Here is a 16,072-nt window from a genome sequence, read left to right as displayed (position 1 = left end):
CGATGTCACTGGGCTGTCCCGGCTGTACCAGCGCGGTGCTGGTGTCACCAGGCCGTCCCCGCTCTACCAGCACAGTGCGGGGGGCATGGGGCCGTCCCGGTGACACCAGCGCGGTGCCGGGGGCACCGGGCGCCCCGGCTATACCAGCGCGGTGCGGGGCTCGCAGGGGCCCACGCTGGCGCAGCTGCTCTTGCGGCGCGGGCCGGGGGTGGCGAGGGGGCCGGTGGCGGTGACGGTGACGGCCGGGCCCTCGGCGGGGCAGCCGTGCTGCAGCAGGATGTCGGCGCACTCGCGGCTGCCGGCGCGGCGGGCGTAGAACAGCGCGGTGCGGCCCAGCGCGTCCCGCGCCCGCACGTCCGCGCCGTACTGCGGGGACGCGGCGTCACGCGCGCCCGGCGCCGCCCGCGGGGACACGGGGACGCGGCGCGGCCTCCGCGGATGTGCCGTGGCACGCGTGGCGGTGGGGGGTCCCCCGTGGCCGTCCCGTGTCCCACATGGCCCCCATGACCACCCCATGACCCCCACAAACATCCCGTGTCCCCCATGACCACCCCATGACCCCAATGGCCACCCCATGTCCCAGAACCATCCCATGTCCCCCATGTCCCCCACAGGCACCCCATGTCCCCCATGACCCTCCCATGTCTCCCATGACCCCCACGACCATGCCATGTCCCCCATGACCATCCCATGTCCCCCATAGGCACCCCATGACCACCCCATGACCCCCATAGCCACCCCATGACCACCCCATGTCTCCCATGACCATCCCATGACTCCCATGACCACCCCATGTCCCCTATAGTCACCCCATGTCCCCAAGGGCCATCCCATGACCCCTATGAACATCCCATGTCTCCCATGACCACCCCATGTCCCCTATAGCCATCCCATGTCCCCTATAGCCACGCCACGACCCCCACGACCACCCCACGTCTCCCATGACCACCCCATGTTGCCCATGACCACCCCATGTCCCCTATAGCCACCCCATGTCCCCAAGGGCCACCCCATGACCCCTATGAACATCCCACGTCTCCCATGACCACCCCATGTCCCCTATAGCCACCCCATGTCCCCCACAACCACCCCATGACCCCCATGACCACCTCACGTCCCCCACGACCACCCCATGTCCCCTATAGTCACCCCATGTCCCCAAGGGCCACCCCATGACCCCTATGAACATCCCATGTGCCCCATGACCACCCCATGTCCCCTGTAGCCATCCCATGTCCCCTGTAGCCACGCCATGACCCCCATGACCACCCCATGTCTCCCATGACCACCCCATGTCCCCTGTAGCCACCCCATGACCCCCATGACCACCCCATGTCCCCTATAGCCACCCCATGTCCCCTGTAGCCACCCCATGACCCCCATGACCACCCCACGTCTCCCATGACCACCTCATGTTTCCTATAGCCATCCCATGTCCCCCACAACCACCCCATGACCCCCACGACCACCCCACGTCCCCCACGACCACCCCACGTCCCCTATAGCCACCCCACGACCACCCCACGTCCCTCACGAGCACCCCACGCACCCAGACCAGCAGCTGCGTGACGACCACCATGGCCATGTCGCAGGCCAGGTGCAGCGCGGTGCGCCGCTCGGCGTCGGCGCCGGCCACGTTGAGCTGCTCCTTCGTGCCGTGGGCCAGCAGCAGCAGCACGGCCTCCAGGTCGCGGTCGCGCACGGCGCGCAGCAGCCGCTCGCCCAGCGCCGCCTCGCCCGCCGGCAGCGGCGCCAGGAACAGCCGCTGCTCGTACTTGGCGCGGATCCACGACTCGCGCTCCTCCCTGCGGACGCGCCGGCGTCAGCGCCCGCGGGTGACACGGCACACGGGGGGGGGTCACGGTGGCACCCACCGTGGGGACTCGGGCGTGGGCTTGCGGCGGCCCTGCGGGTTCTGCTCCCAGATGCGGTTGGCCGTGGCGTTGCCGATGGAGGTGAGCACCAGCGTGAGCTCGCGCGGCCAGTCGTCCAGGTCCAGCGAGCGCACGCGGGACACGTGCGTCCCCAGGTTGCGGTGGATGCCCGAGCACTCGATGCAGATCAGGGCGCCCAGGTTCAGGCTGGCCCACGTGGGGTCTGGGGGGGCGAGAGGGGGGGTCGGCACCGGGACGGGCGGGGGGTGGGGGTGGGCACGGGCTCGTGGCGCCGTGCCAACCGCAGCCTCGTGTGACACGTGGCACGGTGTGAATGTGGCACTGTGCCAACCGTGGCCTCGTGTGACACGTGGCATGATGGGACACGTGGCACTGTGTGACCCATGGACCATCACTGTGCCAACTGTGGCCTCGTGTGACACGTGGCATGATGTGACACGTGGCATGATGGGACACATGGCACTGTGTGACCCATGGACCAGCGCTGTGCCAACCACAGCCTCATGTGACACGTGGCACGGTGTGACTCATGGCATGATGGGACCTGTGGCACTGTGTGACCCACGGACCAGCACCGTGCCAACCGTGGCCTCGTGTGACACGTGGCATTGTGTGACACATGGCATGATGGGACACGTGGCATGATGGGACATGTGGCATGATGGGACACGTGGCACTGTGTGACCCATGGACCATCACTGTGCCAACCGTGGCCTCGTGTGACACGTGGCATGGCGTGACCCATGGCATGATGGGACCCGTGGCACTGTGTGACCCATGGACCAGCGCCGTGCCAACCATGGCCTCGTGTGACACGTGGCATTGTGTGACACATGGCATGATGGGACACATGGCGTTGTGTGACACATGGCACCGTGTGACACATAACATGACATGACCCCTGGCACTGTGCGACATGCCACTGTGTGACCCATGGCACCGTGTGACCCATGGCATGACATGACCCCTGGCACTGTGCGACATGCCACTGTGTGACCCATGGCACCGTGTGACCCATGGCATGACATGACCCCTGGCACTGTGCGACATACGGTAGGACATGACCCATGGCACTGTGTGACACATGTCACCATGACCACGCCGTGTCCCCCACAGCCACCCCATGTGCCCCGTGCCACTTTGTGACCCACGGCATTGCACCAAGCTCACCGGGCAGCCCGTGGCCCATGTCCCCACATCACCCCATGCCCCGTGTCCCCCCTCCATGTCCCCGCGTCACCACGTGCCCTGTGTCCCATGTCCCCGTGTCACCCCACGCCCTGTGTCCCACATCGCTGTGTCACCCCGCACCCTGTGTCCCATGTCCCCGTGTCACCCCGTGCCCCACATCCCGCGTCACCCCGCGCCCCATGTCCTACATCCCCTGTCACCCCGTGCCCTGTATCCCGTGTCCCACATCCCCTGCCACCCCGCGCCCCGTGTCCCACGTCCCCCGGTCCCCGCACTCACTGGGCGCCCCGCAGTCCACGCAGAGCGAGTTGCCGCGGGCGTTGCGGATGGCCTGGATGGCCACGGCCTCGCTCTGGCTGTCCATGCGCGCCTGGGGGACACGGGACACGAGGCGGTCAGCGGGGGACACGGGGCGGTCAGCAGGGGATATGGGGACGCGGGGACACGGGGACACGGGGCGGTCAGCAGGGGACACGGGGACACAGGGCGATCCACTGGGGGACACAGGGGGCGGTTGGCAGGGGGGACACGGTGGGACATGGGGACATGGGGCAGTGGGTAGGGGGACACGGGATGGTTGGTGGGGAGGACAGGGGGACACAGGGTGGTCGGCGGGGGGACATGGGGAAGTCGGTGGGGGGACACGGAGACATTGGCCTGTCCGGGGCGCGGGGGGGGGGGGGGCAGGGGGACACGGGGCGTGGTCAGCGGGGGGTCATGGGGGATGGTCGGCGGGGGGACATGGGGGACATGGGACAGTGGGCGAGGGGACACGGGGCAGTTGGAGGACACGGGGTGGTCAGCGGGGGGACACAGGATGGTTGGGGGATGGACAGGGGGACACGGGGCGGTGGGCAGGGGGACATGGGGACACGGGGTGGTCGGGGGGGGACACGGAATGGGTGGGGGTGGACAGGGGGACAGGGGGCGGTGGGCAGGGGGATGCAGGGACAGGGGGCGGTGGGGGGGCAGGGCCGCTGTGCCCCCACCTTGCTCTTGCCGCTGTCGCAGCACTGCAGGCTGGCCAGGATCTGGCTCTCGATGGCCTGCACCCAGGCGTCGCGCTCCTCGAAGCTGCCGGCCTCGAAGTGCCACGTCTGGCCCGTGCTGGACACGATGAGGAACTCGAAGTTCTCCTCCTCTGCGGGACCAGAGACCCGGCGGCGCTGGGACGGGGCGGCCGCGCCGGCGCCCACGCGGGCTGCCCGGCTGCACCCGCGCCCACCCACACCCACCCGCGCCACGGGGGCCACCAGCCACATCAGGTTCATCGGGGTCACCGAGGTCACTGGGGCCACCAGGGACATCAAGTTCATTGGGGTCACTGAGGTCACTGGGGCCACCAGGGACATCAAGTTCATTTGGGTTACTGAGACTACCAGGGTCACTGGGGCCACCAGGGACATCAAGCTCATTGTGGTCACCGAGGCCACCAGGGTCACTGGGGCCACCAGGGACATCAAGTTCATTGGGGTCACCGAGGCCACCAGAGACATCAAGTTCATTGGAGTCACTGAGGTCACTGAGCCCACCAGGGACATCAAGTTCATTGGGGTCACTGAGGTCACTGGGGCCACCAGGGACATCAAGTTCATCGGGGTCACCAAGCCCACTGGGGCCACCAGCGACATCAAGTTCATCAGGGTCACCGAGGCCACCAGGGTCACTGGGGCCACCAGGGACATCAAGTTCATCGGGGTCACCGAGGCCACCAGGGACATCAAGTTCATTGTGGTCACTGAGACCACCAGGGCCACTGGGGCCACCGGGGACATCAAGTCCATTATCACTGGTGGGTTCACCAGTGTCACCAAGTCCACCAGAGTCACTGAGGACACCAGGGTCACAAGGTCATGGTGGCCACTAGGCTCTCCAGGGCCACCAGGGTCATGGTGGCCACTGGGCTCTCCAAGACCACCAAGGGCCACCAGGGTCACCACATCCACTGGGCTCACTGGGCTCTCCAGGGCCACCTGGTGGCCCCCAGCACCCCCAGGGCCGCCAGGTCACCGCGCTCCCCAGGGGCCACCGGGCTCGGCGGGGACAGCGCAGGCCGGGTCCCCGCCCCGTGCCCGCTGCGGGGACCGTGTGGCGGGGGCGCTGGCGCGGGGGCGCTGGCGCGGGGGCGCATGCGGGGGTGCAGGCACATGCGGGGGGGCCGGCCGCGCCGCGCCGCGTTACCTGTTTTATAAATATTTCTTAAACTACCAAAGCTTTTTAATTTCCACATTTTGCGCTTGGCTGCGGAGGGTCCAGCGGCAGCAGAGGGAGGAAACGGGGAGACAGAGTCACGCCGGGACCCCCACGGCCCCGGGGGGGACAGGACAGGGGGTGCAGGGGTGGCACAGCGAGGGGTGACACGCGGGGACGGGGCGGCTGAGCGTGGCGGGGGTGGGGGGTGCAGGATGGGGCCCGGATGCTGGGGTCGCCCCCTCGGGGGTGCTGCCCGTGGGCGCGGGGGCCTCGTGTCCCCGGGCTGGGGTCCCGCGGGTCTCACCTTCCGCCTGCCCGGCCGAGCCCTCGGTCTTGGACGGCGTCATCAGCTTCTTCCGCCGGTGCTTCTTCCTGTCCACCACGGGCGACGGCGGCGGCTCCCGGCCCGCGGCGCCGGGCACGGCCTCCAGCGCGGGGGGGGCGTCTGCGGGACGGCGCCGTCACCGGGGACACCGGGGCCAACGGGGACATGGGGGCCAATGGGGACACGGGGGCCAATGGGGACACCAGGGACACTGGGGACACCAGGGACACTGGGGACACCGGAGACACCAGGGCCACCAGAGACACCAGGGCCAACAGGGACACCGGGGCCACCAGAGACACCAGGGCCAACAGGGACACCAAGTCTGCTGGGGCCATTGGAGCCACCAGGGTCACCAAGTCCACTGGGGCCACTGAGGCCACCAGAGTCATGGGGGTCACCAAGTCCACCAGAGCCACTGGGGCCACTAGGGTCAGCAAGTTCACTGGGGCCATTGGAGCCACCAGGGTCACCAGGTCCACCAGGGCCACTGAGGCCACCAGGATCATTGGAGCAACCATGGTCACCAAGTCCACCAGGGTCACTGGGGTCATCGGGGCCACTGGGGTCATTGGGGCCACTGGGGCCATCAGGGTCACTGGGGCCATCAGGGCCACCAAGTTCACCAGGGTCATGGGAGCCACCAGGGTCACCAGGTCCACCAGGGCCACTGGGGTCACCAGGGCCACCAAGCCCATTATCACCAGTGGGTTCACCAGTATCACCAAGGCCACCACATCCACCAGAGTCCCTGGGGACATGGTCACCAGGGCCATTGGAGCCACCAAGGCCACCAAGTCCACCAGGGCCACCAGGGTCACCACGTCCACCGGGCTCACTGGGCTCTCCAGGGCCACCAGGTCACCGGGCTCCCCAGGGGCCACTGGTCTCCGCGGGGACAGCGCAGGCCGTGTCCCCGGCTGCGCCGCAGGGGGTGGCCGGTCCCCACGTGGGAACACGCCAGGACGGTGACACTCACCGGAGGACAGCTTGGCGCCGGATGCGGAGGCGCAGCGCTGCAGGGACCCCTTGCCCGTCGCCTTCGTGCCCGGCTCGGGGGGGAGGCTGAGCCCCACGGCTGCGGGTGCCGAAGGACGCGGTGACACGGGGGTCACGGCCGAGCCCCCCCCCGCGGGCGCCCCGTCCTCACCGCCGCCCTCGGGCGCCGTCCCCGCGTCCCGCAGCAGCCCGTTGACGCTGGCCGCGGGCCCGCAGGCCGAGATGGCGCGCGGCGGCCGCTTGCCGGGGACCTTGACCGTGGTGCGGAGCAGGTCCATCTCCTTGCCGTGGGTGCTGTGGATGTAGTCCTGCGGCGGCACAGCGCCCGGTGACGTCCCCTCCGCGCCGCGGGGACAGCGCAGGGGACGGGGACACTCACGTTGATGCTGGGGTGGTAGAACAGGAGCCCGTTGCTGGACAAGGTGACGTATTTCTTCTTCCACTCCTTGTTGAGGGAGTTGCCGCTGCGCTTCAGCAGGAAGCTCTGGGGACAAGGGGACGGTGACGGGGACGCGGAGGGGACAGCGGGACAGCGCTGTGTCCCCCCGCCGCTGACCTGCTTGATGGGGATGGCGCGGCCGCTGCCGGCCGCCTCGCCGCGGCTGTCCAGGCTGCGCTTCTCCGAGTCGCTGCCGCGCCGCGTCTGCGGGGACGGGGACGTGGGACACGCGGCACCGCGGGGGCCCCGCGGCGCCACCTCGGCCGCCACCGCCCCGCCGGGGGCACCTGCGTGCTGCGGGTGTCACCTGCACCACCACCCCGCCGGGGACACCTGTGTGCTGCAGGTGTCACCTGCACCGCCACTGTCCCGCCGGGGGCACCTGCGTGCCGTGGGTGTCACCTGCACCGCCACTCTGCCGGGGACACCTGGGGTCCCATGTGTCCCCTGTGTCACCAGCACCCTGCTTGGGGACATCCCAAGGGCCACATGTCCCCCTGTGTCACCAGCACCCTGCTGGGGGACACCTGGGGTGCCATGTGTCCCCTGTGTCACCAGCACCCTGCTGGGGGACATCCCAAGCCCCACATGTCTCCTTGTGTCACCACCCTGGCAGGGGGACACCTCAAGCAACTTGTGTGCCCTGTTGCCACCACCTCCGTTCCCATGGGACACCCAGGTGCCACACGTCCCCTGTTGCCACCACCTCCATCCCAATGGGACACCGCAGGTGCCACATGCCCCATGACGCCCCCGCCCTCTCAGGCCCCCCCGGTGTCCCGTGTCCCCGTGTCCCCCGTCCCCGCGCACTCACGGTGAAGAGGCTGGTGCGGCGCTTGGCCCCGCGGTGCAGGGAGCCGGGGGTCCCCGGGGGGGCGGGGGCGTCACCGCGCAGCTCGCGGTGGGTGACGTTGGGGGTGGAGGGCAGCGAGGACGAGTAGTCGCTGGTGTGGCCGCCGTTGCTGGCCTGGGGGGGACACGGGGTCACCCCGCACCTTGGGGGGGGTAGCTGGGGGGGGGGGGTGGGGGTTTGGGGGTACCTGGGCCCCCCCGACGGGGGTGGAGGCGGCCGAGTGGCTGGGGGTGCTGGGCAGGGACTTGCAGGACGCCGCCAGCTGCTGCTTCCGCAGGGCCACCGCCTTCTGGGCCACTGCGCCCGGAGCCGCGTCAGGGGACACGGCGGCGCCCCCACGGCCACCGGCCCGCGGGGACAGCGGCCACGGCCACCGCCCGTGACGCCCGGGCCACCCCGCCCACTGGCCACAGTCCCAGGACACCTGGTCACCAGCCTCTGGCCACGGCCACCAACCCACCCAGCCACAGTCCCCCACCCATCCTGATCGCTGGCCATGGTCCACAAGCCGCCCAGACACTGGTCATGGCCAACAACCCATCCAGCCATGGTCCCCAACCCACCCTGGTCATGGTCAACAACCCATCCAGCCATGGTCCCCAACCCACCCTGGTCATGGCCAACAACCCATCCAGCCATGGTCCCCAACCCACCCTGGTCATGGTCAACAACCCATCCAGCCATGGTCCCCAACCCACCCTCCCATGGTCAACAACCCAACAACCATGGTCCCCAACCCACCTTGGCTATGGTCAACAACCCACCCACCCATGGTCAACAACCCACCCAACCATGGTCAACAACCCACCCAACCATGGTCCCCATCGCACCCGGCCATGGTCCCCATCCCACCCGGCCATGGTCCCCATCCCACATGGCCACCACCCATCCCCCGTGGCCACCAGCCGCTGCCCCACCCCTGCCACCCCATCCCGCCGCCACCCGCCCCCCCCGGCCACCGTCCCCGTGCCCTGGGGCCACCCACCCTCCGTGAAGACCCGGTCCACGTTGAGCCCGTAGGTGGCGCAGGTCTCGTAGTAGAGACACCTCCTCATGTCCCCGCAAAGCGCCTGCGCCCGCGCGTCCTCCACCACCCGCGGGCTGGACGCGCTGATCTTGTCTGGGGACAAACCAGGGGGTCAGGGCTCTGTCCCCGCCCCGGCCCCGCGGCGCCCCGGCCCCGGCTCACCCTGCGTGCCCACCAGCGCCAGGGCCACCTCGCTGGTGGCGCGGTGGCCGCTGAGCAGCGCGTGCAGCTGCGACACCTCCTGGAAGCTGCTCTCGTTCTCCAGGCTGAAGACGAAGACGACGGCGTCCGCCCAGCTGGCAAACTGGGGGGGCGCGGGGGGGTCAGGGCTCGGCGCCGGCCGGCACGGCCCCCCCGCCCCCGCGTCCCCTACCTGGGCGTCCGGGGGGCCGCTCTCCTCGCGGATCAGCAGGAGGTGGCTCTGGCCATCGACCGTCACCTCGCGCTTGAACTGCCCACCTGGGGACGGACGGACGGGGAGGGGGGAGCCCCGTGGCCTTGGACTTCCCATGGGCACGTCCTGCACCACGGCCTTGGCCACCCCTCCCATGGCCATGCCCAGCACCGCGACCTTCTCCATCCCATCCCATGGCCATGCCCAGCACCGCGACCTTCTCCATCCCATCCCATGGCCATGCCCAGCACCGCGACCTTCTCCATCCCATCCCATGGCCATGCCCAGCACCATGACCTTCTCCATCCCATCCCATGGCCATGCCCAGCACCATGACCTTCTCCATCCCATCCCATGGCCATGCCCAGCACCGCGACCTTCTCCATCCCATCCCATGGCCATGCCCAGCACCACGACCTTCTCCATCCCATCCCATGGCCATGCCCAGCACCATGACCTTCTCCATCCCATCCCATGGCCATGCCCAGCACCATGACCTTCTCCATCCCATCCCATGGCCATGCCCAGCACCATGACCTTCTCCATCCCATCCCATGGCCATGCCCAGCACCGCGACCTTCTCCATCCCATCCCATGGCCATGCCCAACACCACGATCTTCTCCATCCCATCCCATGGCCATGGCCAGCACCGTGACCTTCTCCATCCCATCCCATGGCCATGCCCAGCACCATGACCTTCTCCATCCCATCCCATGGCCATGCCCAGCACCGCGACCTTCTCCATCCCATCCCATGGCCATGCCCAACACCACGATCTTCTCCATCCCATCCCATGGCCATGGCCAGCACCGTGACCTTCTCCATCCCATCCCATGGCCATGCCCAGCACCATGACCTTCTCCATCCCATCCTATGGCCATGCCCAACACCGCGACCTTCTCCATCCCATCCCATGGCCATGCCCAGCACCGTGACCTTCTCCATCCCATGGCCATGCTCAGCACCATGACCTCCCCCATGGCTATTCCCAACACCATGACCTTTTCCATACCCAACACCATGACCTTCTCCATCCCATGGCCACACCCAACACCGTGACCTCCCCCATGACTATTCCCAACACCGTGACCAGGGTCCATTGCACAGCCATGTCCTGCACAATGGTCTCGGTCATCCCATGGCCATGCCCAACCCTACGGTTTGCCCATCCCATGGCCATGCCCAGCACTGCGACCTTGGCCATCCCATGGCCATGCCCAGCACCACGGCCTTGGCCATGGCGTGTCCAAGTCCAGGTCCATGGTCATACCCAACGCTATGGCTGTGTCCCTCCCATGGCCATGCCCAACACCATGACCATGCCCAACACCATGGCCTTGGCCATCTCTTGGCCATATCAAGCGCCACAGCCTTGGCCATCCCATGGCCATGCCCAGCACCATGGCCATGCCCAACACCATGACCTTGGCCATCCCTTGGCCAAGCTCAGGTCCATGGCCACGCCCAGCACCATGGCCTTGCCCACCCCATGGCCACGCCCAAGCCTGTGGCTTGTCCATCCCTCGGCCAACCCCATGGCCACCGCGGCGGCCACTCACTCTCAGTGGGCTCCAGCCCCACGTAGGAGCCGGTGAGGAAGCGCTGGACCAGCGCCGACTTCCCGCTCTTGCTGCTGCCCAGGACGCCCTGGGGACGGGACACGGGGGCGTCAGCGCGGAGGGGACGCGGGGACACGGGGACGCGGGGACGGGGCACGCGGTACCCACCAGGCGGATCTCGGGGACGGAGCGGCCCAGGGTCCATTCCTGGCTGTTCACCAAGGCCTCTGCGGGAGGACAGGGGTGAGGTGGCACCGGGGCGCCCCGTGACACCCGTGACACCCGTGACACCCGTGACACCCGTGACAACCCGTGACACCCCGGCCCGGGGAGGGGACGCGGCCGCCCCCGGCCCTGCGGCAGCGCCGCCGGCAGCATCCGCGTGGGCGGCCACGGAGCGTCACCAGGCAACCGCACCGCACCGCGCCGGGCGGGGGCGGCGCGAGGGACACGGAGACGTGACGTGACAGGGACGCGGCCGTGGGCACGAGGACGCCGCGGGTGCGGGGGACACGATGGGCACGGGACACGATGGGCGCAGGACATGATGGGCACCGGGACACAGGGACGTGATGGGCATGGGGACACAATGGGCACTGGGACACAGGGACATGATGGGCATGGGGACACAATGGGCACTGGGACACAAGGGACATAGGGACACGATGGGTATGGGGACACGATGGGCACAGGACATGATGGGTATGGGGACATGATGGGCACAGGGACACGAGGGACACAGGGACACAATGGGTACAGGGACACGATGGGTACGGGGACACGATGGGTATGGGGACACGATGGGTATGGGGACACGATGGGTATGGGGACACAAGGGACACAGGACACGATGGGTATGGGGACATAATGGGCACGGGACACAAGGGACACAGGACATGATGGGTACGTGGACATAATGGGCACGGGGACACAAGAACACGATGAGTACCGGGACACGATGGGCACGGGACACAAGGGACACAGGACACGATGAGTACGGGGACATGATGGGCACCAGCACACATTGGGCACAGGGACACAATGGGCACCACGACATGATAGGAATGGGGACACAACAGTCACAGGGTCACGATGGGCACCAGGACACAAGGGACACAGGGACACGAGGGGCACAGGGACACGAGGGGCACAGGGACACGAGGGGCACCAGGACATGGCGCGTGTCGGGGACACGACGAGCACGAGGCCGCAGCGTGTGGCACGAGGACGGGACGTGGCATGAGGACGCGGCCCACGATGGGCACGAGGACACGACACGCGTGGTGCACGATGACACGGCTGTCACCAGCGTGTCTGGGGCACGAGGACGCGGTGTGACACAAGCACACGGTGTGACACAAGCACACGGGGTGACACAAGCACACGGGGTGACACCGAGACATTGCCCGTGTCCCCCAGCCCCCGGCCCAGCCCCCTCAGGCGCCCCCTGTGCCACGAGAAGGGGAAACTGAGGCAGGCAGGAGCAGAGGGGGGTGTGTCCCCCCCGTGCCTCAGTTTCCCCCGTGTCACACGCAGGCGCGTGGCCGGGGGGGTTAACGGCGCTGCCTGCCCCCCCCACGGCACCGAGCTGCCCCCCCCACGGCACCGAGCTGCCCCTCGCGGGTGTCCCCGCTGCCCCCCCACGGCACCGGCGGGTCAGCGGTGGAAGGGACGGACGGACAGACACGGGGTGGCGGGACAGATGGACGACGGGTGAGTGGGATGAACGGCCGGACGAATGTGACGCACGGATGCTGATGGGACGGACGGATGGACGGACGCAGAGACGGAGCGCCGGGTGCGGGGTTGGCCCCTGAGCCCCAATGGAGCCGCCGGGGGGAAACTGAGGCACGGGAGCCCCCCATGGCCAAGCCCACGTCACCGACCCCCACACGGTGACCCCAGGACGCCTGGGTCCCCCGCGGGGGTGGCCCTGCCTGGCAGGTCACAAGTCCCCCACCAGCCCCCCGAGTGCTGCAGCCCCCACCGAACCCCCCCACGCCGTGGGGCACAGACGGGTCCTCCTGCCCCACTCATCTTCCCCCGCACCGCGGGCGCAGGTGCCGTGTGGACCCAGGCGTCCGGGAGCACCCCAAACCCCCCTCCCCACCAACCTGGAGAAACTGAGGCACGGATGGGGGGGCAAACTGGGGCACAGAACGTCCCACGGACCCCCCCCCCCGCGTCCAGCTCATGTGGGGAAACTGAGGCACGGGATGGGGGGGAAACTGAGGCACGGGACGGGGGGAAACTGAGGCACGGGACATCCCCCGGCACGGCCGGCGCGGACCCCCCCCCCGCGTCCAGCTCATGCGGGGAAAGCGAGGCACGACGGCGGGAAACTGAGGCACGGGTGGGGGCAGGCGGGGCCCGCCGGCCCTGCCCCCGCGCCCCCCGCCGGTACTCACTGGGGGAGGCGGCTCTGGGCGCGTCGCTGCCGAGCGGCGCCCACGGCCCCGCGGGGTGCGTGGGGGTGGCCGCGGGGCTCTTGGCGAAGATGCCGCTGATGAACTTGAGCATCTTGCGGTCGCGGGTGGACGCTCGGCCGCCCTCGCGCCCCCGCTTGAGCCCCGTCTCGGCGGGCGGGGGGGGGGGGCGCGCTCAGCCCCCCCGGGCCGGGTGCAGGTCGCTGTTGTCCAGGGTCTTGCTCTTCCCCTTGCGGGGGGACAGGCGGGCGCGCCGCGGGCCGGCCGGGGGCCCCCCCTCGGCTCTGCCCCCCGCTTTGGGGCGCCCTTTGCTGTCGCCCTCGGGCCAGGACAGGCGGCTGCCCGCGGCTTTCGGGGGGGGTCTTGCTGGCTTTGGGGGGGTCGGCCCCCACCTTGGCACCGCTGGTCGTCACCGTCTTGAAGGGTTTGGCGCCGGCCAAGCGCAGGCGGCGGGGCCCGGCGGCCGGGTGGGGGGACGAGGCGCCGGGGGGGGGCGGCCGCTTTGGCCCCGTCCGGGGGGGGACACTCGGGGTGCGCCCAGCTGGCCTGGGCCAGCAGCGGCCGGCGGGGGGGGCCCGGGGGGGACGCGCACATCGGGGGGTCCCCGCTCCCCCGCCGCCCCCAAGGTGCCCTTGACCCCCCGGGCGAGCGCGTCGGGTTTGGGGGGCACCCCCCCGGGTGGGGGGGGCAGCAAGGCCGGGGTCGGGCTTGGGGGCACGGCGGGCGGCGGGGGGGGCAGGAACGCCGGGTCGGGTTTGGGGGGGACGGCGGGGGGAGGGGGCAAGGAGGCCGGGTCGGGTTTGGGGGGCAGCATGGGGGGGGGCACCAAAGCCGGGTCGGGTTTGGGGGGGACGGTGGGCGGCGAGCGGGGGCGGTGGGCGCCATGGCCGCGGGGGGGGGCGCTGCCGCGGGGGGGGGGCGGGCGCTTCCCCGCCGTGTGTCCCGGCGGGGACTGGGGTGTGCGGGGGGCTCCCGGGGGGGTCGGGGGGCCGCTGCTACTTATCCAAAGAGCGTCCTGGCGCTGGAACAGCCGCTCCGGCCGCTTGGCTTTGCCGCCCCCGCCGGGCTCCTCGGCGCGGGGGGGGGCCCGGCCACGGGGTGGGGGGGGTCCATCGCTGCCCCCCCCCGCCGGCTCCGGCTCTGCCACCGACTCGAGCTTGACCAGGGTGAGCGAGATGAGGTAGGTGGTCCGGCGCTGGAGGCCGCTGCTCCTGCTCATGGGTGCGGGCAGGGCAGCCCCCCCCGCGCCGACCCCCGGAGCCAGGAGCGCAGCTCGGCCCCCCCCCCCCGCTTTCAATCTCTCCCCCCCCCCCCTATTTTCTTGTCTGTTTAATCCCCCTCCCGGCTCCGCGGCCGCCGGTGCCGGAGGATGCTCGGCGCGGTCCCCACCCCCGGCCCTGCCCCCCCGAAGCCGTTGTCCCCCCCCCCGGCTCGCCCGCCCCCGGAGGGGTTGGAACCGAGCTGTGCCCCCCCCACCCGCTTCCAAAATCCAACCCCCCCCTCCCCCCACGGAGGGATGGGGGACGTCCCCCACCCCCCCCACCCCCCTCACCCGCACCCCGGGTTTAGGACATCGTGGGGGGGTCCCCAGCGCTGGGGGGGGGGGATGGAGGGATGGGGTGGGGGGGTTTTGGGGGTGCGGGAGGTTGGGGGGTGATGGGAGGGGGGTGATGGGGTGGGGGGGGTGTAGAGGGTTGTGGGGGAGGGATGTGGGTTATGGGGGGGGGGTTATGGGGCGGGGGGGGCCATGCCCGGGACCCCCCGGGACCGGGGCTCACGGCAGCGCCCCGACAGCTCCGTCCGTGGCGGGGGGGGGCCCTGCGAGCCCGGGGGGGCCGAGCCCGCCGTTCGCCGCCATTCGCCGCTGCCGGGGCCGGCGGGGGCGGGCGGGGGGGGCGGGGGCCGGGCCGGGGGGGGGCGGGGGCGGGCGGCGGCCCCATCGCTACCGGGCAGGCGCGAGCGCTCCCGGCCCCCCCCCCCCCGCTTTGCTGTGCCCCCCCAGCATCCCACCCCCGGCCGCGGGGGGACCGCGGAGGTTACGGGGGGCTGTGGGGGGGCCATGGGGTCTGGGGGGGCCGTGGGGGGGCGGGTGACACGGGGCGGGCCCCCCCGGGTTCCCATTTTCGGGCGTTTTTAGCGGCGGCGCAGGAATCCTCCGCATCCCGTTGCCACGGCAACGGCGGCGCTGGCGACACGGGGACCGGCGCTGGCGACACCGGCAGCGGCGGCACCGCCAACCCGGCCACCCCGGCCCTGTGACCCCCCCCGCGCCGCGGTGACACCCCCGGGCACGCCGGCGTGTCCCCGTGTCACAGCCCGGGCTTGGGGACAGACACAGGGACAGACGCGGGACCCTGGGGACAGACACAGGGACAGGGACAGACATGGGACCCTGGGGACAGGGACACGGACAGACATGGGACCCTGGGGACAGACATAGGGACACGGACAGACACGGGACCCTGGGGACAGGGACACGGACAGACATGGGACCCTGGGGACAGACACAGGGACACGGACAGACACGGGACCCTGGGGACAGACACAGGGACAGGGCTCCGGGATGGACAGGGGGCTCAGGGACAGAGACGGTGCCAGGGGGCAGATGTGGCGCTCGGGGACAGATGTGGCCCTTGGGGACAGATGTGGCCCTTGGGGACACGGCGCCTGCTGGGGCTCGGCGGGTCCGGCCCCCCCACCCTCTGACCCCCTTCCCAGCGCAGCCCAGTCCCCCCAGCGCCCCCTCCCACGGCTCACGGGTGGCACCGAG

At 70.3% G+C, this 16,072-nt stretch overlaps 1 protein-coding gene across 1 annotated transcript; it reads right to left on the bottom strand.

Moving 5' to 3' along the window:
• Window positions 1-138: 138 nt before the first annotated feature.
• Window positions 139-14,521, bottom strand: AGAP2 (ArfGAP with GTPase domain, ankyrin repeat and PH domain 2; the record flags this gene model as incomplete). Its single annotated transcript, XM_080360554.1, is given in 22 exon segments — window positions 139-366; window positions 1,550-1,805; window positions 1,875-2,097; window positions 3,366-3,456; window positions 4,076-4,227; window positions 5,268-5,327; window positions 5,584-5,724; window positions 6,584-6,911; window positions 6,983-7,087; window positions 7,160-7,246; window positions 7,857-8,009; window positions 8,083-8,192; window positions 8,881-9,015; window positions 9,085-9,226; window positions 9,296-9,381; window positions 10,877-10,964; window positions 11,045-11,103; window positions 13,285-13,477; window positions 13,481-13,660; window positions 13,662-13,809; window positions 13,811-13,893; window positions 13,895-14,521. Coding segments are annotated over 22 exon segments (3,675 nt in total).
• Window positions 14,522-16,072: the final 1,551 nt, after the last annotated feature.

The sequence above is a fragment of the Nesoenas mayeri genome (genome assembly GCF_963082525.1).
Source record: "Nesoenas mayeri genome assembly, chromosome: 28".
NCBI lineage: Eukaryota > Metazoa > Chordata > Aves > Columbiformes > Columbidae > Nesoenas > Nesoenas mayeri.
The sequence above is the reverse complement of the archived record's forward strand: the minus strand, read 5'-3'. Positions and strand labels throughout refer to the sequence as shown.